Consider the following 27,229-nt stretch of genomic DNA (forward strand, 5'->3'; position numbering starts at 1 on the left):
GGGCTTATGCCACACACGCAGCTGCCCTAACAGAAAAATTTAGGTAAAAAGAGAAGTTCCGTAGAAAACTAGAAAACTTAAGAAATTCTATAAAAACAAAAGCAGTCAATTGAAAGCATGAACCAATGAGTCTGGCCTTCAGAAAGGAAAGCCAGGTTGATAGTCATGCAGACAGTTTGCACCTCTGAGCATAATGCTGGGAGAGAAGTTCCAGGTTAAAGAAATACGAGCGCTGACTTGTGATTTATGGTCATTAAACACACACACACACACACACACACACACACACACACACACACACACACACACACACACACACACACACACACACACACACACACACACAGCCACCCTATCTATATTGGAGCCACACCGGTTAAATGGACTTTTGCAGAAGAGTGTTCATATGCCCTGAAGTGAGATGTACACAACAATCTTGGAGTCAGCACATAATTAGCACACCTAACCTCCTATGAGTCGCCTTTTCTAGCAATAAACACTTTCCAAATCTGCTGTCTAAATAAAAGATTCTAGAAATTATGTCAATTGAAACCATGTTAACTAATTATATTTGATAGAATAAATACTTAGCTCAGAGTAAATTAATTTCTCTTATGCCTGGGCTTCAAAAATTAAAACTGAAATAAGGCTCACCCTTGAACCAAGGAAGAATTAACTTTTTAAAATATCAACAGCAACGAAAGCAAATAAACAACAACAAAACCTGAAATATTTTGCTAATTAATGTAACAGGCATAATTTTCAAACTTTTTTATACAGGTTTAATTTTTGACATTGAAAAGGACTATATTTTCTGTGTCTTTGTTAAAGCCATGTCTGCTCACAGTACTTCTGACTGGACATGATGGAAACTGTTTGAGGGGCTGGCATTTGGGGGACCAATTTTCTTCTTCCTTTTTGATTATACAGCATGAGATCAGGCATCAACCTACCCTACACACAGAGCATGGCTGCAGGTAGGGCTGAATGAAATGAAACAGACATTCAGCTTTTAAAAAATGCCAGCTTTAAAGACCACTAAAAAGATGCACGGTTTTGTTCTTTCTATTCACAAAGCAAACTCCTCAAAATATAACTGATATTCTAAAATACTGAGGTCATAAAATATAACTATTACCATAGGGGGAAAATACACTCCTAGTTACTTTTGCTTACAAAGGAACTTGATTCTCTACTGTTTTTTTTTTTTAATTTATTAATTTTTTTTTTGGCTGTGTTGGGTCTTCGTTGCTGCGCGCGGACTTTCTCTAGTCACGGTGAGCTAGTGCTACTCTTCGTTGTGGTGCACGGGCCTCTCATTGTGGTGGCTTCTCTTGTCGGGGAGCACGGGCTCTAGGGCACGTGGGCTTCAGTAGTTGTGGCACGTGGGCTCAGTAGCTGTGGCTCGCAGGTTCAGTAGTTGTGGCGCACGGGCTTAAGAAGTCCCTTTTTTTTTTTTTTTTTTTTGCGGTATGCGGGCCTCTCACTGTTGTGGTCTCTCCCGTTGCGGAGCACAGGCTCCGGACGTGCAGGCTCAGCAGCCATGGCTCACGGGCCCAGCCACTCCGCGGCATGTGGGATCCTCCCGGACCGGGGCACAAACCCGTGTCCCCTGCATCGGCAGGCGGACTCTCAATCACTGCACCACCAGGGAAGCCACCTTTACTTTTTAATTCATGAGGATTCTACCCTCTTAGGAACAGGAAGAAAAATATAGCTTTAGCTAGCAGAGTCCTAAGGTAGCTAAGCATATAAAACCACACACAGAGCTGATGCAATACCAATGTCGAGAAAAAGGCTCCCAAATACTTTTAGGATTTTAAAATGTGGGCTCAGAAGAAAAGCAGGAGATGGGAAAGGTCATTGTCAAAACTACATCAATTCAGGGACTTCCCTGGTGGCACAGTGGTTAAGAATCCACCTGCCAATGCAGGGGACACGGGTTCTAGCCCTGGTCCGGAAAGATCCCACATGCCGCGGAGCAACTAAAGCCTGTGCGCCACAACTACTGAGCCTGCACTCTAGAGCCTGCGTTCCACAACTACTGAGCCCGCATGCCTAGAGTCTGTGCTCTGCAACAAGAGAAGCCACAGCAATGAGAAGCCCATGCACCGCAACAAAGAATAGCCCCGCTCGCTGCAACTAGAGAGGGCCTGCGTGCAGCAACGAAGACACAACACAGCCAAAAATAAATTAATTAATTAAAAAAAATTACATCAATTCAATCTCTGCTTCCACATATGCTAAAACTGTCTCTTCTAAACTTATAGGATCAAGTATGTGCAAGTATGTATGTGCGAAGCAGATTTATGGAAACTAATGTTTTGTTTGTAAGAGGGAACGCTCCAGACTAGACCACTAACAATACTAGGAAAACCAAAAGCTCGGAGAGTTTGAACTGTCACACATCCCTGAAGTCACAGTAAAACAGACCCAGAAAACGGTAATTAAGGAAAATAAAGGGCTCTGAAATGAAGACTGAGAAAACAATCAGGGCAATGTGATTAAGGTTGGCCTAATCATAAAAGTACAGTTTTAGAAAATACCATATTCAAATCCTCCCCCTTGTCTTCACAGAATTAAGATGTTCCTGCTATTCTAGGCTCAGCTCAAATGTCTCCTCCTAAAGAAGCCTTTCTCTGAACATTCTCCAGGTCCTCTCAATCACATCATCCTGCTTCTTTTCTTCCAAGCATTATCAGAAGACATCTAGTACATTATGTTTACTGTGTTTTTTGTACACTACTAGAGGGCAGTATCCTTCCTTGGCTGTTTTACTACTGTATCCCCAGTGCCTAGAACACTGCTTGATATAATATGTATTTGGTTCAACAAATACTGAATGAAAAGTGCTAATGAAAACTTAGTACAATAAGGGTATTCCCTAATACTTAAAGATTATTTGGACAAGTGTAAGTGATAATTTATATACATATTGTATTTATGAAACCCATAAATTAAAATACATTACCAGCTGAAACGTAAAATAGACTTAAAAACAGTAGACCTTGACTGACTGGCATTTGGCTTTTTGTACAAGCTGCAAAAATAAGTCCCACTTATGCCCCAAAACTACAAAAATGTAACCCAGATGCTAGTTTCCAGCAAAAATAATGAAAAATTTCACAAGATAATCAGTGCAGAAAGCAATGACACTTCTCAATTAAAATGTGGAAAAGAGCATTTCAAAAGCATCCATGTTTCCAACGGTTTTACTTTTAATCAAGGTGAAACTGACATACAATGAAATGCACAACTCACTGAGTTCTGACACATGCATACACCTATATGACCAACACTCCAATCAAGATATAAAACATTTCCAACACCCTGGAAAGGTTCCACAAGCCCCCTTACTGTCAATTCCCGCTATCCCTTAGGAAACTACTGTTAGGATTTCTACCACCATAGCTTAGCTCTGCCGTTCCGTGAATTTCATATAAATGTGAGATTTATTCTCACTGTTGAAAGGATCAATAGTTCTTTTTTATTGCTGAGTAGTATTTCATTGTGTGAATGCACTACAATTTGTTTATTCATTCTCCTGTGGATTTTTTTTTTCCAGTTTGGGCTACTGTGAATAAAACTTCTATAAATATTTTTATACAAATCGTTTTGTGAACATATACATTTGCTTTTCTTAAGCAGATGCCTAGAGTGGGAATGCCGGTTCATAGGTGAGTGAATGTTTAACCTTATAAAAACCTGCTGATTTCCTAACGCTTTGTACCATTTCATGCTCTCATAGGAAATAAACAAGACTTCCAGTTGCTCTATCTCTTTGCTAACATAAAGTATGTCATTTTAGCCATTCTTGTGTTTAGTGGCAACTCACTGTGGTTTTAATGTTAATCTCCTTAATAACTAAAAATACTGAGCACCCTCCCATGGGCTTATTGGCCATTAAGTTTTTTTTTTTTTTTAATAAAACAGGTTTATTAATTAAAGGACTTCCCAAGTCTTTAGTACTCCAAATGACATTTGTTTTTTGGGTTTTTTTGTTTTTGTTTTTGTTTTTTTGCGGTACGCGGGCCTCTCACTGTTGTGGCCTCTGTTGTGGCCTGTTGCAGAGCACAGGCTCTGGACGCGCAGGCTCAGTGGCCATGGCTCACGGGCCCAGTCGCTCCGCGGCATGCGGGATCTTCCCGGACTGGGGCACGAACCCGTGTCCCCTGCAGGCAGACTCTCAACCACTGCGCCACCAGGGAAGCCCTTTTGGGTTTTTTTTAATAGATCTTTGTTGGAGTATAATTGCTTCACAATACTGTGTTGGTTTCTGTTGCTCAACAAAGCAGATCAGCCATATGCATACACATGTTCCCATATCCCCTCCCTTTTGAGCCTCCCTCCCATCCTCCCTATCCCAGCCCACTACTATTTTACATTCGGTAGTGTATATATGTCGATGCTACTCTCACTTCACCCCAGCTTCGCCCTCCCAGCCCATGTCCTCAAGTCCATTTTCTATGTCTACCTCTTTATTCCTGCCCTGCAACTAGGTTCATCAGTACCATTTTTTTTGTTTTTTTTAGATTCCATATATATGCGTTAGCACACGGTATTTGTTTTTCTCTTTCTGACTTACTTCACTCTGTATGACAGACTCTAGGTCCATCCACCTCACTACAAATAACTCAATTTCGTTTCTTTTTATGGCTGAGTAATATTCCATTGTGTATATGTGCCACATCTTCTTTATCCATTCATCTGTTGATGGACATTTAGGTTGGTTCCATGTCCTGGTTATCGTAAATAGAGCTGCAATGAACATTGTGGTACATGCCTCTTTTTGAATCATGGTTTACTCAGGGTATATGCCCAGTAGTGGGATTGCTGGGTCATATGGTACTTCTATTTTTAGTTTTTTAAGGAACCTTCATACTGTTCTCCATAGTGGCTGTATCAATTTACATTCCCACCAACAGTGCAGGAGGATTCCCTAATTCACCACACCCTTTCCAGAATTTATTGTTTCTAGATTTTTTGATAATGGCCATTCTGACAAGTGTGAGGTGATACCTCACTGTAGTTTTGATTTGCATTTCTCTAATAATTAGTGATGTTGAGCAGCTTTTCATGTGTCTCTTGGCCATCTGTATGTCTTCCTTAGTGAAATGCCTATGTAGGTCTTCTGCCCATTTTTTAACTGGAGTGTTTGCTTTTTTGATATTGAGCTCCATGACCTGTTTGTATATTTTGGAGATTAATCCTTTGCCTGTTGTTTCATTTGCAAATACTTTCTGCCATTCTGAGGATTGTCTTTTCGTCCTGTTTATAGTTTCCTTTGCTGTGCAAAAGCTTTTAAGTTTCATTAGGTCCCATTTATTTTTGGTTTTTATTGCCATTACTATAGGAGGTGGATCAAAAAAGATCTTGCTGTGATTTATGTCAAACAGTATTCTTCCTATGATTTCCTCTAAGAGTTTTATAGTGTCCAGTCTTACATTTAGGTCATTAATCCATTTTGAGTTTATTTTTGTGTATGGTGTTAGGGAGTGTTCTAATTTCATTCTTTTACACGTAGCTGTCCAGTTTTCCCAGCACCACTTAGTGAAGAGACTGTCTTTTCTCCATTGTATATCCTTGCCTACTTTGTGATAGATTAGTTGACCATAGGTGCGTGGGTTTATCTCTGGGCTTTCTATCTTGTTCCATTGATCTATATTTCTGTTTTTGTGCCAGTACCATACTGTCTTGATTACTGTAGCTTTGTAGTATAGTGTGAAGGCAGGGAGCCTGATTCCTCCAGTTCCATTTTTCTTTCTCAAGATTGCTTTGGCTATCTGGGGTCTTCTGTGTTTCCATACGAATTGGAAAATTTTTTGTTCTAATTCTGTGAAGAATGCCATTGGTAGTTTGATAGGAATTGTAGTGAATCTGTAGATTGCATTGGGTAGTACAGTCATTTTCACAATATTGATTATTCCAATCCAAGAACATGGTATATTTCTCCAACTGTTTATGTCATCTTTGACTTCTTTCATCAGTGTTTTATAGTGTTCTGAGCACAAGTCTTTTGCCTCCTTAGGCAGGTTTATTCCTAGGTATTTTATTCTTTTTGATGCAGTGGTAAATGGGAGTGTTTCCTTAATTTCTCTTTCTGATTTTTCACTGTTGGTGTATAGGAATGCCAGAGATTTCTGTGCATTAATTTTGTATCCCACAATCTTACCAAATTCATTGATTAGTTCCAGTAGTTTTCTGGTGTCATCTTTAGAATCTTCTACATATAGTATCATGTCATCAGCAAACAGTGACAGTTTTACTTATTCTTTTCCAATCTGTATTCCTTTTCTTTCTTTTTCTTCTCTGATTGCTGTGGATAGGACTTCCAAAACTATGCTGAATAAGAGTGGCGAGAGTGGACATCCTTGTCTTGTTCCTGATCTTAGTGGAAATGCTTTCAGTTTTTCATCATTGAGTATGATGCTTGCTGTGGGTTTGTCATATATGGCCTCTATAATGTTGAGGTAGGTGCCCTCTATGCCCATTTTCTGGAGAGTTTTTATCATAAATGGATGTTGAATTTTGTCAAAAGCTTTTGCTGAATCTATTGAGATGATCATATAGTTTTTATTCCTTAATTTCTTAATGTGGTGTATCACACTGATTGATTTGCATATATTGAAGAATTCTTGCATCCCTGGGATAAATCCCACTTGATCATAGTGTATGATATTTTTAATGTGCTGTTGCATTCTGTTTGCTAGTATTGTGTTCAGGATTTTTGCATCTATGTTCATCAGTGATATTGGTCTATAATTTTCTTTTTTTGTGATATCTTTTTCTGGTTTTGTTATCAGGGTGATAGTGGCTTCATAGAAAGAATTTGGGAGTGTTTCTCCCTCTGCAATTCTTTGGGAGAGTTTGAGAAGGATAGGTGTTAGCTCCTCTCTAAATGTTTGATAGAATTTGCCTGTGAAGCCATCTGGTCCTGGACTTTTGTTTGTTGGAAGATTTTTAATTACAGTTTCAATTTCATTACTTGTGATACGTCTGTTTATATTTTCTAATTCTTCCTGGTTCAGTCTTGGAAAGTTGTACCTTTCCAAGAATTTGTACATTTCTTCTTTCCCTAGTTGTTTTAAGTGTAGGGTTAGATTGTTTATTTGAGATTTTTGTTTCTTGAGGTGAGACTGAATTGCTATAAACTTCCCTCTTAGAACTGATTTTGCCGCGTCCCATAGGTTTTGGGTCATCGTGTTTTCATTGTCATTTGTTTCTATGTATTTTTTAATTTCTTCTTTGATTTCTTCAGTGATCTCTTGGTTATTTAGCCTCCATGTATTTGTGTTTTGCACTGTTTAGCCTCCATGTATTTGTGTTTTTTACAGTTTTTTCCCTGTAATTGAGTTCCAATCTCATAGCACTGTGGTCAGAAAAGATGCTTGATACGATTTCATTTTCTTAAATTTTCCAAGGCTTGATTATCAGTGACCCAAGATGTGATCTATCCTGGAGAATGTTCCATGTGCACTTGAGAAGAAAGTGTATTCTGGCACTTTTGGTTGGAATGTTCTATAAACATCAATTAGATCTATCTGGTCTATTGTGTCATTTAAAGCTTGTGTGTCTCTATTTATTTTCTGTTTGGATGATCTGTCCATTGGTGTAAGTGGGGTGTTAAAATCCCCTACTATTATTGTGTTACTGTCCATTTCTCCTTTCATGGTTGTTAGCATTTGCCTTATGTATTCAGGTGCCCCTATGTTGGGTGCATAAACATTTATAATTGTTACACCTTCTTCTTGGATTGATCCTTTGATCATTATGTAGTGTCCCTCCTTATCTCTTGTAACAGTCTTTATTTTAAAATCTATTTTACCTGATACAAGTATTGCTACTCCAGCTTTCTTTTGATTTCTGTTTGCATGTAATATCTTTTTCCATCACTTCACTTTCAGTCTGTATGTGTCCCTAGGTCTGAAGTGGGTCTCTTGTAGACAGCATATATATGGGTCTTGTTTCTGTATCCATTCAGCCAGTCTGTATCTTTTGGTTGGGACATTTAATCCATTTACATTCAATGTTATTATTGATATGTATGTTCCTATTACCATTTTCTTAATTTCGGGGGGTTTTTTGTGGGTCTTTTTCTTCTCTTGTGTTTCCTGCTTAGATAAGTTTCTTTAGCATTTGTTGTAAAGCTGGTTTGGTGGTGCTGAATTCTCTTAGCTTTTGCTTGTCTGAAAAGCTTTTGACTTCTCCGTCGAATCTGAATGAGATCCTTGCTGGGTAGAGTAATCTTGGTTGTAGGTTTTCCTCTTTCATCACTTTAAGTATATCCTGCCACTCCCTTCTGGCCTGCAGAGTTTCCGCTGAAAAATCAGCTGATAACCTTACGGGGATTCCTTTGTATGTTATTTTTTGTTTCTCCCTTGCTGCTTTTAATATGTTTTGTTTGAATTTAATTTTTGTTAGTTTGATTAATATGTGTCTTGGTGTGTTTTTCCTAGGGTTTATCCTGTATGGGACTCTCTGTGCTTCCTGGACTTGGTTGACTATTTCCTTTCCCATGTTGGGGAAGTTTTCGACTATAATCTCTTCAAATATTTTCTCAGACCCTTTCTTTTTCTCTTTTTCTTCTGGGACCCCTAGAATTCGAATGTTGGTGTGTTTAGTGTTGTCCCAGAGGTCTCTGAGATTGTCTTCAATTCTTTTCATTCTTTTCTCTGCTTCTCAGCAGTTATTTCCACCATTTTGTTTTCTAGCCCACTTAATCGTTCTTCTGCCTCAGTTATTCTGTTATTGATTTTTCCTAGTGTTGTTCATCTCTGTTTGTTCTTCTAGATCTTTGTTAAACATTTTTTGTATTTTCTCAATCCATGCCTCCATTCTATTTCCGCAATTATGGATCATCTTTACTATCATTACTCTGAATTCTTTTTCAGGTAGATTGCCTATTTCCTCTTCATTTATTTGGTCTTGTAGGTTTTTACCTTGCTTCTTCATCTGTGATATATTTTTTTGCTGTGTCTTTTTTTTTTTTTTTTTTTTATGAGTGGGATTGTGTTCTTGTCCTACTGGTTGTTTGGCCTGAGGCTTCTAACACTAGGGTTTGTAGGCTATTGGGTAGAGCTGGGTCTTGGTGCTGAGATGAGGAACTCCATGAGACCTCACTCAGATGAATATTCCCTGGGGTCTGAGGTTCTCTGTTAGTCCAGTGGTTCAGACTCGGAGCTCCCACCACAGGAGCTTCGGCCTGACCCTGGGCTCGTGAACCAAGATCCTGCAAGCCACCTGGGGCAGCAAAAACAACAAACGAAAAACAACAAACAAAAAAACACACAACAATAACAAAGAAAAAATAAAATTAGACTAGGAAACTAACAGATATGTTAGGAAGAATATAAAAATAAAAATATAGATGAATAAACAACTGGAAGGTACATCAGTACCACAATAGTAAAAAAGAGGAGGAGGGAAAATTTTTAAAAAGGTGGGTGGGGAAGGCCTTGGCTGTGGAGGGCGGGGCCTAAGCAGGGGCGAGGTTTGGGTGGTGGGCGGGGCCAATGCTCAGGACCCAGAAGGCTCGAAAAGGCTCTGGGGGCTGTGGGGGGCGGGGCTTAGGCTCAAGAAGGGGCCCAGGCGTGTCCCCCACCCCTGGTCTCAGAGGGCAGCGGACCTCACCTGGGAGTCCAGCAGGCTTCCTGGGCTCGAGTGGGCGGGGCAAATGCCCTCCTCTCCTCTCCTGCTCCTCCAGTCAGGGAGGGCCCCTCCCACCTGCCTCTCCTGCTCTCCCCTGCCTCCCTCCTGTGCCCCCAAGGACCCACGCAGCCTGGAGGGGACTTGGAGGGCAGGGGATATGCCTGGGAGCTCAGCAGGCTCCCCGGCCCCAGTGGGCCAGGCAAATGCCCTCCACTCCTCTCCCGCTCTTCCTGGAGAGTCCCCCCCACCTGCCTCTCCTCATCTCCCCAGCCGCAGGGGCGCCGATCCTGTCTGGCCTCCACTTTTCCTTTCTCCCCAGTCCCCCTACATCCTACCGGTTCACTCTGGGGTTCTTCCCGTCTCCTTGGGCATCAGAGTCCCCCACCATGGGCTGGCAGGCGCCCTAGCTGTGGGGAGACACTAACTCCACGTCTTCCCACGTGGCCATGTTCGTTTATGTCTTCTTTATTAAACTGTTTAGGCCTTTTGCTCAGTTGGATTTTGCTCAGATTGATGGGCTTTTTGTTATTGAGTTTTAACAGTTCTTTTTATATATTTTCAGTAACAACTAATTAGAATAACAGAAAAATCTCCCAGTTATAATAACAACAAAAACAATATGTTACTTAGAAATTAAACTAAGAAAAGACAAGAAAATCCTTTACGGAGAAAATGATAAAACACTGAAGAAATGAAAGGAAGACCAGATAAATGGAGATATGCAATGTATATGGAATATTTATGTCTCCAAAGTTGTTTATAAATTCCAACAAACACCTAATAAAGTTTTTCACATCACTGAAGAAGCTCGTCCTAAAAGTTCTGTGGAATAATAAAAGCCCATGAACAGTTAAACAATTCTGAAGAAAAATAAGGTGGATGTACTTACTTACCACATATCAGGACCATATAAAGTCATATTAGGAGAAAGAGAGAGTAATGAAAGAATGGACAAACCAACAGAACAGAATAGACTGTAACTACCTTCACATAAAAATGGAAAATTGATGTTTAAAAATCAGTGGGGGAAAAAAGTCAATAAATGATGCATATTTTTAAAAAATGAAATGAGATTCTCATCTCATACCAGGCACAAAAATAAATTATAGATGGATTAAAACCTTAAGTGTGAAACTCAAGACTTTTTCATTTTTACAAGAAAATGAAGAGCTTATCTTTTTAATTCGAGGTAGAGATAGATTCCTTAAGGCACAAAAAAGTATAAGTATAAAGGAAGGGATTAATGTTAGGCTACAATAAAATCAGGAAATTCTGTTCTTGAGTTAAATGGTATGAACATGAATGAAAAGAGTGAAATAGGTGAGGGAAATTAAGAGGTACAAGCTTCCAGTTACAGAACATGGGGATGAAATGTACAGCATGGGGAATATAGTCAATAAAAATGTAATATCTTTGTATGGCAAGGGATGGTAACTAGACTTATCATGGTAATCATTCTGCAGTGTATACAAATACTGAATCACTATGTTGTGCACCAGGAACTAACATAGTGTTGTAGGTCCATTATACTTCAACAAACAAATAAATAAACTCATAGAAAAAGAGATCAGATTTGTGGTTACCAGAGGCAAGGGTTGAGGGGATGGGCAACTGGATGAAGATGGTCAAATGGTATGAATTTCCAGTTACAGGATAAATAATGTAATGTAAAATGTGATTAATATAATCAACACTGCTGTGTGCTACATATGTAAGCTGTTAAGAGAGTAAATCCTAAGAGTTCTCATCACAAGGAAAAAATACATTTTTCTTTTTCTTTTACATCTATATGAGATGATGGATGTTCACTAAACCTATTGTGGTCATCACTTCATGATGTACTTAAGTCAGATCATTATGCTGTACACCTTAAACTTGTACAGTGCTGTATGTCGATTACATCTCAATAACACTGGAAGAGAAAACAAAGGAAATTCTGTTCAACCTACATAAACAAAATGAAAAGACAAGCACAAAACTGGTAGAAAATTTTTTTCAATGCATGTTACCAACAAAGGATTAGTAACCAGAATGTGGAAGGAAGGAAGGGAAGGAGGGAGGCAGGGAGACAGGATGGAAGGGAGAGAGGGGAAAGGAAAGGAGAGAAGAGAGGAGAGGAGAGGAGAGGAGAGGAGATACTCCTACAAATCAGTAAGAACAACACAGACAGGAAAAATGACAAGAAAAAAAACTTTTTTCACAGAAGATGAACTAGAGATATGATCAATGAAGATAAAAAAGATGGTCAAGATCACTAGTAAGCAGGGAAAAGAATATTCAATTTACAATGAGATTCCAATTTAACATCTGTCTCATTGGCAAAGATGGTTAAGATCTGACAATATCAAATGGTCGCTTGAATGTGGAGAACCAAGAACTCTTATACCACTGCTGAGAGTATAAACTAGTATAACAGCTTTGCAAATATGGCAATATGACGTGCAGTGAAAGCTGGGCATTCCCTACAACCAGCCTTTCTACGCTTAGGTATATACCCTAGAACTGCAGTCCTCAAACTTTGTGGTCTCAAAACCTCTTTACACTCTTAAAAATTATTTGCTTAGGGCTTCCCTGGTAGCGCAGTGGTTGAGAGTCTGCCTCCCGATGCAGGGAACGCAGGTTCGTGCCCCGGTCCAGGAAGATCCCACATGCCGCGGAGCGGCTGGGCCCGTGAGCCATGGCCGCTGAGCCTGCGCGTCCGGAGCCTGTGCTCCGCAACGGGGAGAGGCCACAACAGTGAGAGGCCCGCGTACCGCAAAAGAAAAAAAAAAAAAAAAACAAGCTGAAGGATGATAACTTACATAAATGAAACATACATAGGAAATATAAACACCAAATTCATCATAGTGCTGGGTATCTATGGAGAAGGAAGTTAAGAGAACGGGATAAGAGAGGGGTATCCAAGGAGACTCCTACTGTACATGTGATATTTTCTTCAAAGTAAAAAAACTGAAGCGTTAAAATCTGTTAGAGACAGGGGATGGCTCATGTGAGTGTTCCTTATTTAGTGTCTGTTCATTTCTGTATATTGGAAATATTTCATAATTTTTAAAAAAGAGAAGAGGGAGGGAGGGAGGGAGAGGGAAGAAGAGGGAGAGAGGGAAAGAGAGAAAACTTCTGCTCTGCTTGGTTTCGGAGATAAAAATCTCTCAGTATACTCAATGCTATCAGCCCAACCAGATTAATTCACACTGCTTTTTTTTTTTTTACTTTATTACCTTTGACATATAAAAATTACGTATATTTAAGGTGTGCAACTTGATGTTTTGATATATGTATACACTGTGAAAAGATCATCCCAATCAAGCTAAATAATTTAACCATCACCTCTACAGTCACCACTCTGTGTGTGTGTGTGTGTGTGTTAAGATTTAACTTAAGATCTATCCTCTCAGCAAATTTCAAGTATACAATACAGTATTGGTAACTGTCACCACGCTATATACATTAGATCCCAGAACTCATTCATCTTGCATAACTGAAGTCTTGTGCACTTTTAATGCTAAATGTGCTCCTAAAATATATTTCACTAAATATCCTTTCTGCAAATGCATTTTTCTTAAAATCTGAACACTAAAATACCTTCTGAATTCTTTTTAAGAAATTATAAGGAAATTATTTTAAGGTATTATGAGGAATCAAAGATCATAATATTGCTTAGTTGGTAAACTGTTGCTAATGACAGTAAAATAAGATATCAAGGACTTCCCTGGTGGCACAGTGGTTAAGAGTCTGCCTGCCAATGCAGGGGACACGTGGTCGAGCCCTGGTCCGGGAAGATCCCACACGCCACAGAGCAACTACGCCCGTGCGTCACAACTACTGAGCCTGCGCTCTACAGCCCATGAGCCACAACTACGGAAGCCCACACACCTAGAGCCCATGGTCCACAACAAGAAGCCACCACAATGAGAAACCAGCGTGCTGCAACTAGAGAAAGCCCATGCACAGCAACAAAAAGACCCAATGCAGCCAAAAATAAAATTAAAAAAAAAAAACAACAAACGTTAAAAAATCAATGACAGGGCTTCCCTTGGTGGCACAGTGGTTGAGAATCTGCCTGCTAATGCAGGGGACACGGATTTGAGCCCTGGTCTGGGAAGATCCCACATGCCGCGGAGCAGCTAAGCCTGTGCGCCACAACTACTGAGCCTGTGCGTCTGGAGCCTGTGCTCCGCAACAAGAGAGGCCGTGATAGTGAGAGGCCCATGGACCACGATGAAGAGTGGCCCCCACTTGCCACAACTAGAGAAAGCCCTCGCACAGAAACAAAGACCCAACACAGCCAAAAATAAATAAATAAACAAATGTGGGGTTTAAAAAAAAAAAAATCAATAACACCTTAAAAAAAAATCAAAGACCTGTGAATAACTCTGTGTAAAAGCAAAGATATCCAAAAGAACTGTCTTTTTTTTTTTTTGAAATCTATTAAGATAGCAATTTGTAGTGGAGCAAGTACAGAATGATGGGTTTTCAGAATAAAACCACATTCTAATGTAAAACTTAGGTATAAAAGTTTCTCCCGGGCTTCCCTGGTGGCGTAGTGGTTGAGAGTCCGCCTGCTGATGCAGGGGACACGGGTTCGTGCCCCGGTCCGGGAAGATCCCACATGCCGCGGAGCGGCTGGGCCCGTGAGCCATGACTGCTGAGCCTGCGCGTCCGGAGCCTGTGCTCCGCAACAGGAGAGGCCACAACAGTGAGGGGCCCACATACCGCCAAAAAAAAAAAAAAAAGTTTCTCCCACCATGAGCTTACTTTCATAAATATTATGATATGAGGAAATGGCAACAAGCTGTCAAGTTAATACAACCAATTTTTTCCAATTAATTTATATTTCAGGCACATATTCATGTTTTTTACTATAAGCATCTGCCTCATTTAAATTAAGTAACTATTTTCAATATCCCTACTTACTCTTTCCCAAGTTTGTTTTAAAATAACTTATTAAAACTTGAATAAAACCATAAACTTGGAGATCCTGCACACACAAATTTATTTATTCTACCAGTTAAACGCTGGTTCTCAAGGGAGAAGATGGTGTGCAAACAAAGCAAAGCTTTATCCCGTTGCTTTTTTTTAACCTTATTTTTTTTAAGTCAGACTATTTTCCTTGCATTTCAAAGGAATTAAAGGAGGACTTGAGACTTAAAAGAGCAGGGTTTTTTTTAAACGTTTGAAACACTTAGCTGAAAGATCTGAAGACTTTACTTTTATATTTTTCATTAATAACATTTTCTTTAAGGACTATTATCACACTGCCTTGAAAACAATCTCTAGTTTCTTACATTTCAAATCAAACTTCATTTTTAAAAACCATCAGGTTCTAACTTCTAAAACCTGCCTTCCTCTCTTTCTTCCTTCCTCTCTTCTTTTTTTAACAAACCCATATATAAGGCTTAGTATATGCCACACACTGTCAATTCATTTATTCTTACCAGAACCCTCTGAGGTAAGTCCTACCATCATTCCCATTTCACAGATGGGGAAACTGAGGCACAGATGGTAAAGTAACTTGTTTAAGGTTCCAAAAGTTATAAATGGCAGAGTCAGGATTCAAACCTAGAGCCTACGCCAAAGTGAAGTCATATTTGTAAAAAGTTTCCAGTGTTGCTGATTTTTCAGCACTACTTAAACATTTTCAGCAATAAAAGCAAACTGTTTTGTTTGTTTTCCATAAACTACCAGGTTTAAGAAGTAGGAGGCAGAGGAAAGGGGTTCTATTGACTGTGTTTATCAAATCAGTGGCGGGAATAAAGTAACATGAGTAGGAAAGAATAATAATAGAGGTAGATGATAACACATTCAGTTTAGGACAAAATTATCTGGAGGTGCCTGAAGAAGATGCAAGCAGAGGTGGCTGGTAAGCAGGGAGATATGTCAACCTAAATCTGAAGGCGAGAGGTCTGCGCTGGAGCTACAGTTAAAACTGGAGGGCTCACCTCGGGGCGGGGGGGCGGGGGGTGGTGGTGAGCAGGATTCATGCAATAAAGGGAGGAAGACAGCCTGCTTTCAAGGTGGCAGGAATGAGGCAAGATGGAGAGAGAAAACAGGACAAAGCAGGTTCAGGGCAATAGAGGCATTTGGGATTTAACACAGGGCTCACAGAAGCAGAAGCAGTGACATGGGAAGTTTAGGGGGGTCAGAACGTCTCCTCGATGGGAATGTGCAATCCTCACCCGCAAGGCGAGCCTGTGCACTTGTGTTCTTTGCTTGTGGCAGAGTGATCAAATATCAGGCCAAAATATAATATGCCACCTTTTTTTTTTTTTAATATAATGAAGTCTAAACCTACGAAACTGAACACAGGCTAAGGCTTTTATATTTCATGAAAACATTTTAAAATGCAACAATATAAAGGATTATCAGGAGGCTATTTTTAATATTTATGCGCCCAAGAAGGTTTCAATCACTTTAGAAATATACACTTATAGATATTTACTATTATGAGACATTCAGTATTCAACTTGAGGGTAATTTAAAGTGTATTTGAGCACCTTCTGTGGGCCAAGTGAGATGCGTGCAGGAAGGTCTTGGAGGGAGGGAGCTCATTCCTGTGTTTCCTTGCCTGCCTGTGCCAGGAACATGTGACATCCGCCAAGCTTACTCTGAAGTAGGGCACGTTCATCCTGCCATTTTGACACCACTCATGTCAACCAGAGAATCTCGTAAGGATTTTCTGGTAGGGTGAACTGTAAGCTAACCTTTGGAGAAAAACTGGGATTTTGGCAGAAAGTTAAGGAAAGAGGACTGGGTACCCAGGACCAAGAGAATAACTTAGGCAAGAATATTTGGCTACATCAATTTCGAACCATACTGTGTGCCTCTATAGTGTTTTATCTACTACCCACCAGACGTTTATAAAAGAATCGCCTTTCTTTCATGTCTTTTTTCACTTAAAATGTATTTACTAGGTAATACAAGTATATGACAAGCTTTTTTCAAAAGTTACGAAAAGGGAGATAGTGAAAAGGCTACCTCCTAACGAACTGTCATCTCCAGAGATGGCCTTCCTCAGATACCCTATGTAACTGCATTTCTTTTAAACTATTTTATTTTATGTTTTTCCTTAGGATGTTGCCTGGTCCTAATCTTTTAAACTATTTTAAACTTTAGATTTTCTTCTAATTCTGATTGGCACTTCCATGACTAAGCTTAACTAAACACCTGTAACATGGTATGATTCTGTTTGTCACATCCCCAATATGTGCACCAAGGACATGAGTACTCTATAATCGAGTCTGAAGTTCAAGGTACAGACAGGAATACAGATTTAAAAGAAAAAGCCTAGATCTTACCTGTCAGGTAACATGATTTTATTTCCTTTTCATAAGATAGAATTTTCCTCTTTATTCTGCCAAAGTTTGGCTAAGTCAAACAATTACCTAATGAATGTCTATTAAAAAAGACACACACACACATTAGGACCCTGCCTACCTGCAGGTCCTTTATAATCCAGGAGCTTAAAAGAGGAAGCCAAAGTTTACTACAGGTAGCTTACATATTAATAGAGTATGGGTTAAGTTCTACTGTTAGGATTGTGGTCTCCAAAATGGGGTCATGCACCCCAAGGCAGAGTATAAGGCAATCATTTAGGGTGTAGTAAAAATTAGAACTTGCTTACAATTACTTGTTACTTCTCCCTTTCAAAATTTATACTGTGGGATGCTTTCTCATATACATAGTAAGCTAATATACTGGTACATGCACAAAATTTATAAAAACATACATGGGATATGTCTACTCAAATATATTTTGCTAATGACTGTACATAATCAAAAAGGTTTTGAGAATTAAACAGCTCAGTATATGAGGTGTTCATTTTTAAAATAAGCGTTTTATTGAGTTTCTAAAGTATATGAAGTGCTGGGACTTCCCCTGCGGTCCAGTGGTTAGGACTCCGCACTTCCACCGCCGAGGGCCTGGGTTTGATCCCGGCTCAGGGAACTAAGATCCCGCAAGCTGCATGGCGCGGCCAAAATAAAATAAAATAAAGGTTCTCTTTAAAAAAAAAAAAAGTATGCCAAGTGCTAATTTGTGTAGAACAGACGGAAAAAACAAATTGTAAAAGGGAAAGATCAATGCTGAGCTAGGCTGTAAATTTTTAGAGGGAAAAGTTGGAAGCTTGTTTTTTGATATGTGGTTCTTTTCAACCATGTTACTGCTGTAAGAGTTACTAAAAATGAAGTCTGTGTACCATGGTTAAGGAGATGGGCTCTGAACTCAGACTGTCAGGTTCAAATCCTGACTCTACCACTTACTTTGGGGAGAGCTGAATGATATGTATAAATAGCCTTATTCAGCGTCTGGCACTTAAGCAGCCAAAAAAGTTAACAATGATTAAATAAAAAGAATATCATTTAACAAACATTAGCTTTCTATAGCAACTGAAATGAAACAGCTGAGTCATGTATTAATTCAGAACCTTTTGGAAAGATGCTTTTTGAGTCTAACTAAAATGTATTTAAACGAATGGAAGCTTTTTCCTTCTTTTTTATCCAAAAAAAAGAATAAATTCCCCTCAATATCACTCGCATGAACTGTTTTGTCTTAGAACAGCTAATGTAAATTAAACAGTGTCAGTCCCCAGCCAAACGGATACCGGAATCACTGCATTCAGTGTATCTTCTTGGCTTCACTTTTATGTAGAACATGTGTTTATATTTTGACCTTTTGTCTTTTTGTAAAACACAGAAACATTTTTTAAACAGTAGCAACTGGAATGATGGTTTTTTTTTTTAGTTTCCAAACATATTAAGCTACACATGGCAGAGCCTATTGCTGAAACATTTATAAATGTTACACCAACTGTGTTTATATTTCTGATTTTTTTAGATTGTTTTGTTTTCATGTAAGCCATGACCTGAAAATTTTAGCTCAAATTCTTTCCACAAAATAATTACATAATGGAACAGTCTGAGTCATTTTGAATTTCCGAAACACAAAAACTCCCATAAAATAAAGATAATGATCAGTATCACAGTGAGGTTTTTACATGGGGTTTTGGGACCAACCCAACCACAACTAAACGGCAAGGATAAGGCGGAAGGACAATAAGAACAGGACCAAGAACACGATGACAATAATCCACCTCAGAAAAGTCACTGCAGAATCATCAGAATCATCCACCTCAGAAAAGTCACTGCACTCTTTTTTCTTTTCCATTGTCTCTTCTTAAGCACTTGATACAAAAATAAAACCTAATGCTAGATTTCACCTCAATGAAAAAAATCAAAGAGAAAAAAAAATTGGTAATTCTGAAGGCAAAAGAACAAAAGTACTTCTCTTTAGCCTAGACTTTTAGACCTTATCTATCACCCTGATGGAAGACAGAAAGGATTCATAGTATGTAAGTTAATATAAACAGCACACAAATTGTGATAATTCTATGAACAAAAAGACCAAAGCAGACTAAATCTGGGCAAGGAACGTCTCTGGCTTTCAGCTGCTCCATCTGTTAAGCGAAATAGACAACATATTCTATCTATGAGACAGTCTCTGACAAAAGGATTGTTTCTTAAGAAGTCTAGAGATAGTAAACTTAAGAGAATAATTATTTCTTTTTTCTTAAAAATAAAAAAAAGGAGGGAGTTGGCTCTCTATAAATATGTCTGCAGTGAGTGAATGAGCCCAGCATCCCACTTCCCAACTTATACACATTCCTCCTCCTCATGGGCTAACCCAGGTCTCTGGCCCCTTTACTCTGTGACTCTTGATACTGCTAAGGCAGACCCCAAGCTCAGTCATTCAATCACATTCTCTGAACCCTCGCCCCCATCAACCCCAACCTCCACCGCAGGCCTTCCCTATTGCTACTACTCTCATTAAGTGGCTTTTTTAATGGATCACAAATAAACTCCTCCTTGACAATTTCAAAGGTCTCTTGTTAGTACAGCTGAAAAAGAAACACATTTGTTTTTTGACACAGCTATGAACAAAACCTTGACAGCTGGAAATATACTGGAATCCATGGAGTGAGATTCGCAACAATAAATAACCATTAAATATTTACTCTGTCCCACCCAGATACAGTACATCACTTTACGTGTGACCTCAAATGGAAAGCTTACTTACATGTCTTCAAATGGAAAGCTTATAATGCTCTTACATTAAATAATAGCTAAAGAGTTTGATTTTTAAGATATGAAAGTATCCAGTGCTTCAATTTTTGTTCAGGTATTTTCATTCTCTGCCATCCCTTCAGAAAAGGTGTAAGTTACTCAAAGAACCCTTCACAAGTTCCAACTAATTTTACTCCTCTCTTCCGCCTTCTCTCTCTTCCCATCCCTCCATCCCTCCCCTCCCTCCCTCTTCCCAAAGTTTAAAGTAATAGATGGATAAGAGTTTGAGAAACGACACTCTTTCAAAATCCTTTGATTTCCCAATTTCAATTCCTAAAGCAATCCATTTAATACTACTATTAAAATGAATAATGTTCTTAACTGTTCTTCTTTGAAAAATCACAATTACCATCTACAACTCAAAATATTTTTAAAATCTTCTCTAACGTTACTGTTTTAAGCTCATAGATAAAATAATGGCTTCAACATTTTAGCCATTGTCACGAAGGATGTAATCCACTTCAGGAGGATTTAAAACTACTATATAAATTTGTAATAGCCAAAGACCACAAAGTCTCATTAATTACAAAATCCTGGTGTGCTTAGCTACAAATTATCAGCTGAAAGGATGTTGGTTTTATTACTATGCAACATAACTTCACATTAAATCCTAAGAGGAACTGCCCAGTAAGCTCATTTCCTACTTCATCTTTCTATAAAGTGCAAACGTTAGATTCATCTCCACCAAGCACAATGAAATTGCAACTCAGAAAGAACACGTTTCTGGAATACTTCTTATAAATGAGATCATTTGTTTAACAGGTAATCAGCGCTTGCTGGGTGCGCTATCAGTAAGGACCTTGCCAATATTACTCCATTTATCCTCGCTAACAACTTCACGAGGCAGGCACTGTTACTATGATAACATGTCAACATGCCTCACACAGTGCCTCATACATAAAAGAAAATAGATGTTGTCTGAATTTAAAGTTAACCCCCCAAAACTGACTTCCATGCACGTTTTTCAAACCGATTAAATGGATTTAAGAGTTTCATAATATATTAAAAAGATATTTTAACTTTCAGTCCATTGCATAAGTACCACCACTAGAATAAATGTCTTTCTTTAGTCATATGTTGACAGCTACATGAAGTAGGAGGCAAGAGCTAAGGATTGGCTGCCTTGTCCCACAACAGTCTCTAATAGCCATCGAGAGAGCAAGTTCTTAAATAAGGGCCCATAGAAGTGGGCCTAAAAAATCGGCCAAAGCAACACTCTTTTAAAGCTATGATTATTACTCTCTACAGTTTCCTGCTGTCAATTAGGCCATGAATGCAACATACAGATCAACCTATTTTTTCACTCCCAGTATGAACAAGCTTAAGAACATTTTCACAGCAGATTCTTGAAAAGTCAATCTATTACCCCGCCTGCTTTGCCACCTCATTTTTGGAAGACCACATACGCCATTTCAGACAGATGAATTTCTGACTTTTATTCTTCAAGTTACAATGAAGCTTAAGTCTTCTAATTCTGTATATAACAGAGATGAAGAATATTTGCTCAGAATCCTCTAAGAAAACTTCTCAGACACATGAATGTTACTCTTAACTCTCTTTCAACCATTTCCTCTCATGATAAATACCTTTGTTCCCTTAATCTCCCACCATAAGCTCCAACTTCCCAATATTTTGCATAATTTTCAGGATCTCTGGTAAAGTCTCCACAATCCCCTTAAACTGTAAAAATGCAAAGGTAGATAAAGTTCTCCAAAAACATTTGACGTAAATCAGAGTTAAGAGGATTAAGTCACAGATTTTACATGCTAAATTTCTATTTATATACCTTTGACATGCTTGCTTATAAGCTATGGTTCTATATTTTTGCCTTGTGTACCCACTTTGAACTCCAGATCTTTGCCTTCCATAATACAGAACAATAGGTCTTCCATATTTTATACTTGTTTATTTTTCTTCCAGTTTGATTGCTCTTCGTATATCCATATGTAATTTGTTACTGACTACTTGTCAACTGAGAATTTTATTTACTTCATTTTATAATTTCAGCCATTTCACTGAAGAAATAATTGAGCAACACAAGATCTCACTATGATGCCTGTATTAATTACCACAGATTCCACTCCAAATTGGTACTGATTCCAACTCTTTGGCTTACTGTAACCCTCCTAATAAATTCCAAGCCTGGGGACACTGCCCTTGCAGAAGAGACATGTCATGTTATATTCGCTTTCTGTAGGATGGGGAAGAGGGAGGCAGAGACTCCATTATAGCTTCTTTCCCCCAGAAAGGGGATCGCCATATGCCATTCTAACACCTAAGGGTTGCCCTTTTAACAAGAATTGACAGCAAACTGAAAGTAAACATTAGAAGTGATAAAATTAGAAAAGAATACAAGGGGAATTGGAAAGCAATCAGCAGAGGAAGGAATCCTTTGGAAAGGTAGGAGAGAAGTCAAGACCACCTTCACCCATCTGACTTTTGGCCTAGGGCCATCGGTGGCCATGGTCCCAAACCCTGGTTCACTTGCTTGATTCAACCACCATACTATGAGTTCAAGGTCATATGCTTGATCCCTCTATGTGAGTCAATGGGCACCAGCTTCACGGTCAAAAACTTGCCTTTTTGCCCAACCTCTCACAAATACCATCGACAAATACATTGTCCTAAGGAATTCATGAGAGTGGGTATGAATCAATCAAAGCAAATTTATCACCATTACTGGAAAAATAACCAGGAAAACCTGACCTGTGAGTCAGCCCATCATACAAATTCCATTAAGAAAGAAACCTCTGATGGTCGTGGGTCAGAGAGATGTGAGTAAGAAACCAGGCTCTGCTGCTTACTAGTCCTATGTGTGACCTTGGACAAGTTAATTTTTCTGAGCCTTAAAGATAAAACACATTAAGGACCTCAAGTAGAGCTTGACATACAAGGGATGCTCAAGTGATGCCAGCCCCACCCCCTTCCAGAGATAAAATCTGGAACTTAAGAGCACAGGGATGGAGCCAGGCCCACAGGTGTTCCAATCCCTGCAGCACACTAGCTGTGAAACACTGGGCAAGTGACAGTCTGTCTCATCTTTCTTATAAAGCTGGGATAATGAATTAAAACATTCAGATAGTGCCTAGCACAGTGAATGTCAACAAATGGCAGCTATTTTTAAACTGTTAATAAGAGAAAGTGATATTATAATCATCATTATCTGTTGACCAATATACCTCAAAGTGTGGTCAGTCAACTGTAGATATCCGAAAGAGCTGGGATGTCTGCAAAAAAAAAAAAAAAGAAACCCGATGTCCACCCCAACCTATTCAAAAAAGCTCTCCAAGAATAGTACGAGGTAATGTTCATTTCTGAATCAAACATCCTTGAGATGTATACAAAGTTTAAGAATGATTGATTGATCCACTTGGTCTTGTGCTATGTCTCAGTAAATTAAGACTTGTCTTCTAGTACTTTACTCTTCTTTAGTACTTACTTTTCTAATTCTTTACTATAACAGGAGGATTACCCAGTATCTGGTATTTTTTATATTCTAGCACTTTTTTAGACCTAGACATTAAACTGATAGGCTCATTCCTATTGTTTCCCCCCCTCCCCGCCCCGCAATGGCATTATTTTGACTTTTTCTTCCCCTCTGACCGAGGGTTGCCAAACTATGGCCTTGGTCTGTGGCCAGTTTTGTACAACCTTAACCTCCAGAAGGGATACGTGTTTAAAGGGCAGTTAAAAAAAAAAAAAAAAGAAGAGGAATATGCGATGGAGACCATACATTGCTCACAAAGCCTAAAATATTTACTTTCTGGCCCTTTACCAACAGTTTGCCAACCCCTGGTAGTCTAAAATTCTCTTTAAACTGGGGGTCTCACAATTTACTTTAAAAAAATTAAGAGAGAACTGATTAGGATAGAAAATACTCTAAACAGATATTTTTTACTACACCTAGAAAAGGGAAGTACATCACCAAAGTTTCTGTTATACATATATGCATATGTGTGCACTGGAAAATGATCAAATTGGTTGCAGTCAGAACAGTCTTTGGCGGGTAGGAATGGGGAATAAATAGGGCAATTGGTTAACAAATATTTAGTAAAACTCACACTGAGTAATTTTTACAATAAAGGTGCTTTGGAGACCATAAAACCATATAAAATGATCCCTACCACTCAGAACTTAACGGCTTATTTCATTGCAAAACAAAAATCGAATCTGTTCTGTGTATAATCTACATTGTTGTAAAGAGAAAACAGAATCATAAATGCAAAGTACTTCAAAAACATTATACAAACAAAATATTTTACTTATACTAACAATATATTGTACTGAACGAATATACGTTCTTTATCAAGTCCCTTAGTCTTTGCTTTTCTCCAATCTGGGAAACTAGTCCTTTTTTTTTTCTTTGTGTGTGTCCGTGTGCATGTGAATGTACTCGTGTGTTCATGTGTGTCTCAGGAGCATAAAAGAAGTATATATTAGATGTCTCTACCCCTTCTGTGTCATTCATCATTGGCTTCTCCTGCCCATCTGTTTAAAATATGTACTCTTTTATCCTTTTCTCATTTCTAATAAGAAAAGTATTCGATTAAATTCTTCTGCAAAATGAACAATGAAGACTATGATTATCCTACCCCTGAAAACACTAAAAAGTCCAAAATTAAAAATTTTAAAGTAACAATCTTCCGTTTATCTTCAGAGAGCACTAATTTCCAGTGCTTTTTATGATTGCTTTAGACAAACTAAAAATACCTTAATTTTATAACACTTTTCAACAATTTTGCAAAGAAAAGAAACAGCTTCCTAGGAACATATATAAGGAAATGACACTTTAAAATGGTTTCATTATATGAAATGCACTGCGGACACACAAACCACAAGAAGTGTAAATAAATAAAAGCCGGTGCGATGCTGACTGCATGGTTGCCTTACACCACAAAGAAAAAGCACTTGCACATTTGCACACCCGGGTATTTTAGCTTGGGATGCCACAAAGATGGGATTTAGGCACGTTGTGTAAATACAGAAGGCTGTTAATGTGTAAGTGTGTCTGCGTGTGTCAGAGAAAGAGGGTTATAAGCAGAAGAGGTAGGACCTGCCAGGAGCAATTATTTGAGAAAATCCCTTTTTCTTTCCCATTCATTCTTACTAGCTTCAGTATCTGGCACAGTCCTTACAATTACTCACTGGCTTTTCATTCTAAAGACAACCGACAAGCTTTCAGAACTTCCTACAGTGTTTTTCACACACTTTTTTTTTTTTAAGGCACCAAATCATTCAATATTTGTTTCAAATAAAAAGCAAACCATTAGCTCGTTTCCTCATTCCAAACACCCCACGGACTGCAGGCTAAACGGGATCCTTTGTTGTGTGTCCCAAAATAGTACAACGCGGTATTGCTAAATTGGAAAATAATAGATGACTGTTTCCAAGAATGCCAAAGCTATCACCATAAATTTTGTTCTGCCCCGTGGGTCCAATTTCATGCTCCTTTTAGTGAATCTGCCGTCCTAACAACAGTAAAGCCAATCCGATTGAACACCGCTCGCCTTTTCGCTTTGGACACTCCATTAATAAATATAACGGCTGAAAGAGGACGCCAAGTGGGCCAGCTTCATTTATGCACAGTGACATCCGTCAAGGGAAATTTCTCCAACCCCAGTGAAAGTTGTTTCTCAGATGCCCACCCCAAACTGGCCGGCCTCTGCCTCCGAGCCCAGGACGAGAGGGGGCGGGTGGGCAGAGAAGCCTCACCTTTGGGCTCCCCACCTCCAGAGGAGGGGACGAGGGGGAGGGCACAACGAGAGCGCGGAGTAGGAAGGTGGGCGAGCGGGAGAGACAGAAATGGATGCTGAGGGGGTGGGCGCGAAGGGAAGGTAGGGAAGGTGGGGAAGGCGGGGAGAGGTGGCTGAGCCGAGCTGCGGGATCGAAGAGCCGAGGGGGAGCGGCGGGGGTGGGAGGGGGCGCGCGGGGGTCGGTTCCTTACCGTTGAACGCTCCTGCGTCTGTGGCCTCCTCCTCCTCGCCGTTCTCCGAGCCGCTGTGCATGGGCTCCTCGGCGAAGTTGACCCCCCTGCTGGGGGTACCGCCCCCGCCGGCGGCGCCCGCGTCCCCCCAGGTCCTGCCCTCATGGCCGAAGCGCGCGGCGCCTTTGCGCTCGTTCTCCTCCTGCAGGCGCGTGAAGTGCTGCAGCGCGAACTCCAGCAGGTCCGCGGGCTGGTGCCTCAGCACCTCCACCGTGAAGCCCTGCAGCAGCTCCGTCAGTCCCGCCGGAATCTCGATGCTCATCCTGCCTCCCCTGCCAACGGGCGCCGGGGCGCCGCCCTCGCTCGCCCCCTCCCCGGACCGGTCTCGGGCCCCTCGGCCGCCGAGCGAGCGGAGACGACGCTGGCTGCGCTACCCGCTGCGAACGCGGCGCACTGGGCCCCGGAGGCCCGGCTGGCCCGGCCCGCGGCTCCCGTCGCGCGGCTGCTCCGTGCAGCTGCGGTGGCTAAACGAGCACGGCCTCGGGAGAGCTGGAAGCATCTCCAGCTCCTCCCGCTCCCACCGCGGCCGCTCCTTTCCCCTTCCTGGGCCGCCCCGCCCCCGCGCCCGCCCCGCAGCGGAGCGCGGGAGGGGGCGCCGGCGCGCCCCACGTGACCCCAGGAAACCATGGCAACCTCCGCCTGCGGGCGCCGGGTGCCTGGACAGCTGAGGGACTGAAAACGCAGGCGGGCGCCGGCTGGCTGGCTGGGCGCGCTGCTAGGGGCGCGGTCGGGGCGGGGGCGGGGGCGGGGGCCATCCCCCGGGTCATCCCCCGGCCCAGGCGCGCCTGGCCGTCCACCTGTCCGCACGCCCCGGAGCGGGCGGGCCACTCGGCAGAATTCCCACGCGTCATTCACCAACGGAGTCCACGCAGAGCTGGCGCCACTCGATTTGCCCTGAAACTTCGGCCTCCACCTCGGTAGCGGCATTTTATTTTCCTCCGAGAATCTAGTTGGATTGATAAGTGTGGGTGATGTCTTTTGTTTAAAGTCGTATAGTGGTACTGGTTATCTTTTGGACAAAGAAATAATGCCCCATCTTTGTGACACCTTTCTTTTTTTTCCGCCACATTTTATCCAGTCTTTCTCCGTCCATCCTGTTTTATTGTTTTGCTTCACTGATACTATCCCATTGTCCACTCTATGCAGTTACTACTTGTTAAGACAAATGTGCCATTTATTGTGAGGCACTTAAAGTCAGTCGATGCCCTTCAAACAGGATGGTGCAGCAATTTGAATAAAATGTCAGTGTCAGGACAGATGGCCCTTAAGCAAAAAAACCTTTACCTGATTAAACTGTTATTGTTTATTTTTAAAAAGTTCCCTTACGCTTTCAGTGGTTTTGAATTATATATCCAAAAATAGGAATATGTACTTCACTCTAAAGAGAAATAGAATTCGAGATGTGTGCTTTAAAGAAGTCCTGGACTTTGAAACGAGGCTTATTCTGCGAATGTTTCCGGTTTTGAATTAGAAAATGTCT

At 40.4% G+C, this 27,229-nt stretch overlaps 1 protein-coding gene across 4 annotated transcripts in view; it reads right to left on the reverse strand.

The window, feature by feature from the left end:
• PRKAR2B (protein kinase cAMP-dependent type II regulatory subunit beta) overlaps window positions 1-26,230 on the reverse strand; it is a 110,544-nt gene extending 84,314 nt beyond the window's left edge. The window contains exon 1 of one of the 4 annotated variants that reach the window (XM_073809577.1): window positions 25,711-26,230. In XM_073809577.1, coding sequence (XP_073665678.1) covers window positions 25,711-26,011 — 301 coding nt within the window. In that variant the 5' untranslated portion in view covers window positions 26,012-26,230. The remainder of the gene's footprint in view (window positions 1-25,710) is intronic. The other 3 variants (XM_033862894.2, XM_073809576.1, XM_019940604.3) reach the window with 3 other exon arrangements.
• Between the last annotated feature and the right edge of the window lie 999 nt (window positions 26,231-27,229).

The sequence above is a fragment of the Tursiops truncatus genome, chromosome 9 (assembly GCF_011762595.2).
Source record: "Tursiops truncatus isolate mTurTru1 chromosome 9, mTurTru1.mat.Y, whole genome shotgun sequence".
NCBI classification, from domain to species: domain Eukaryota; kingdom Metazoa; phylum Chordata; class Mammalia; order Artiodactyla; family Delphinidae; genus Tursiops; species Tursiops truncatus.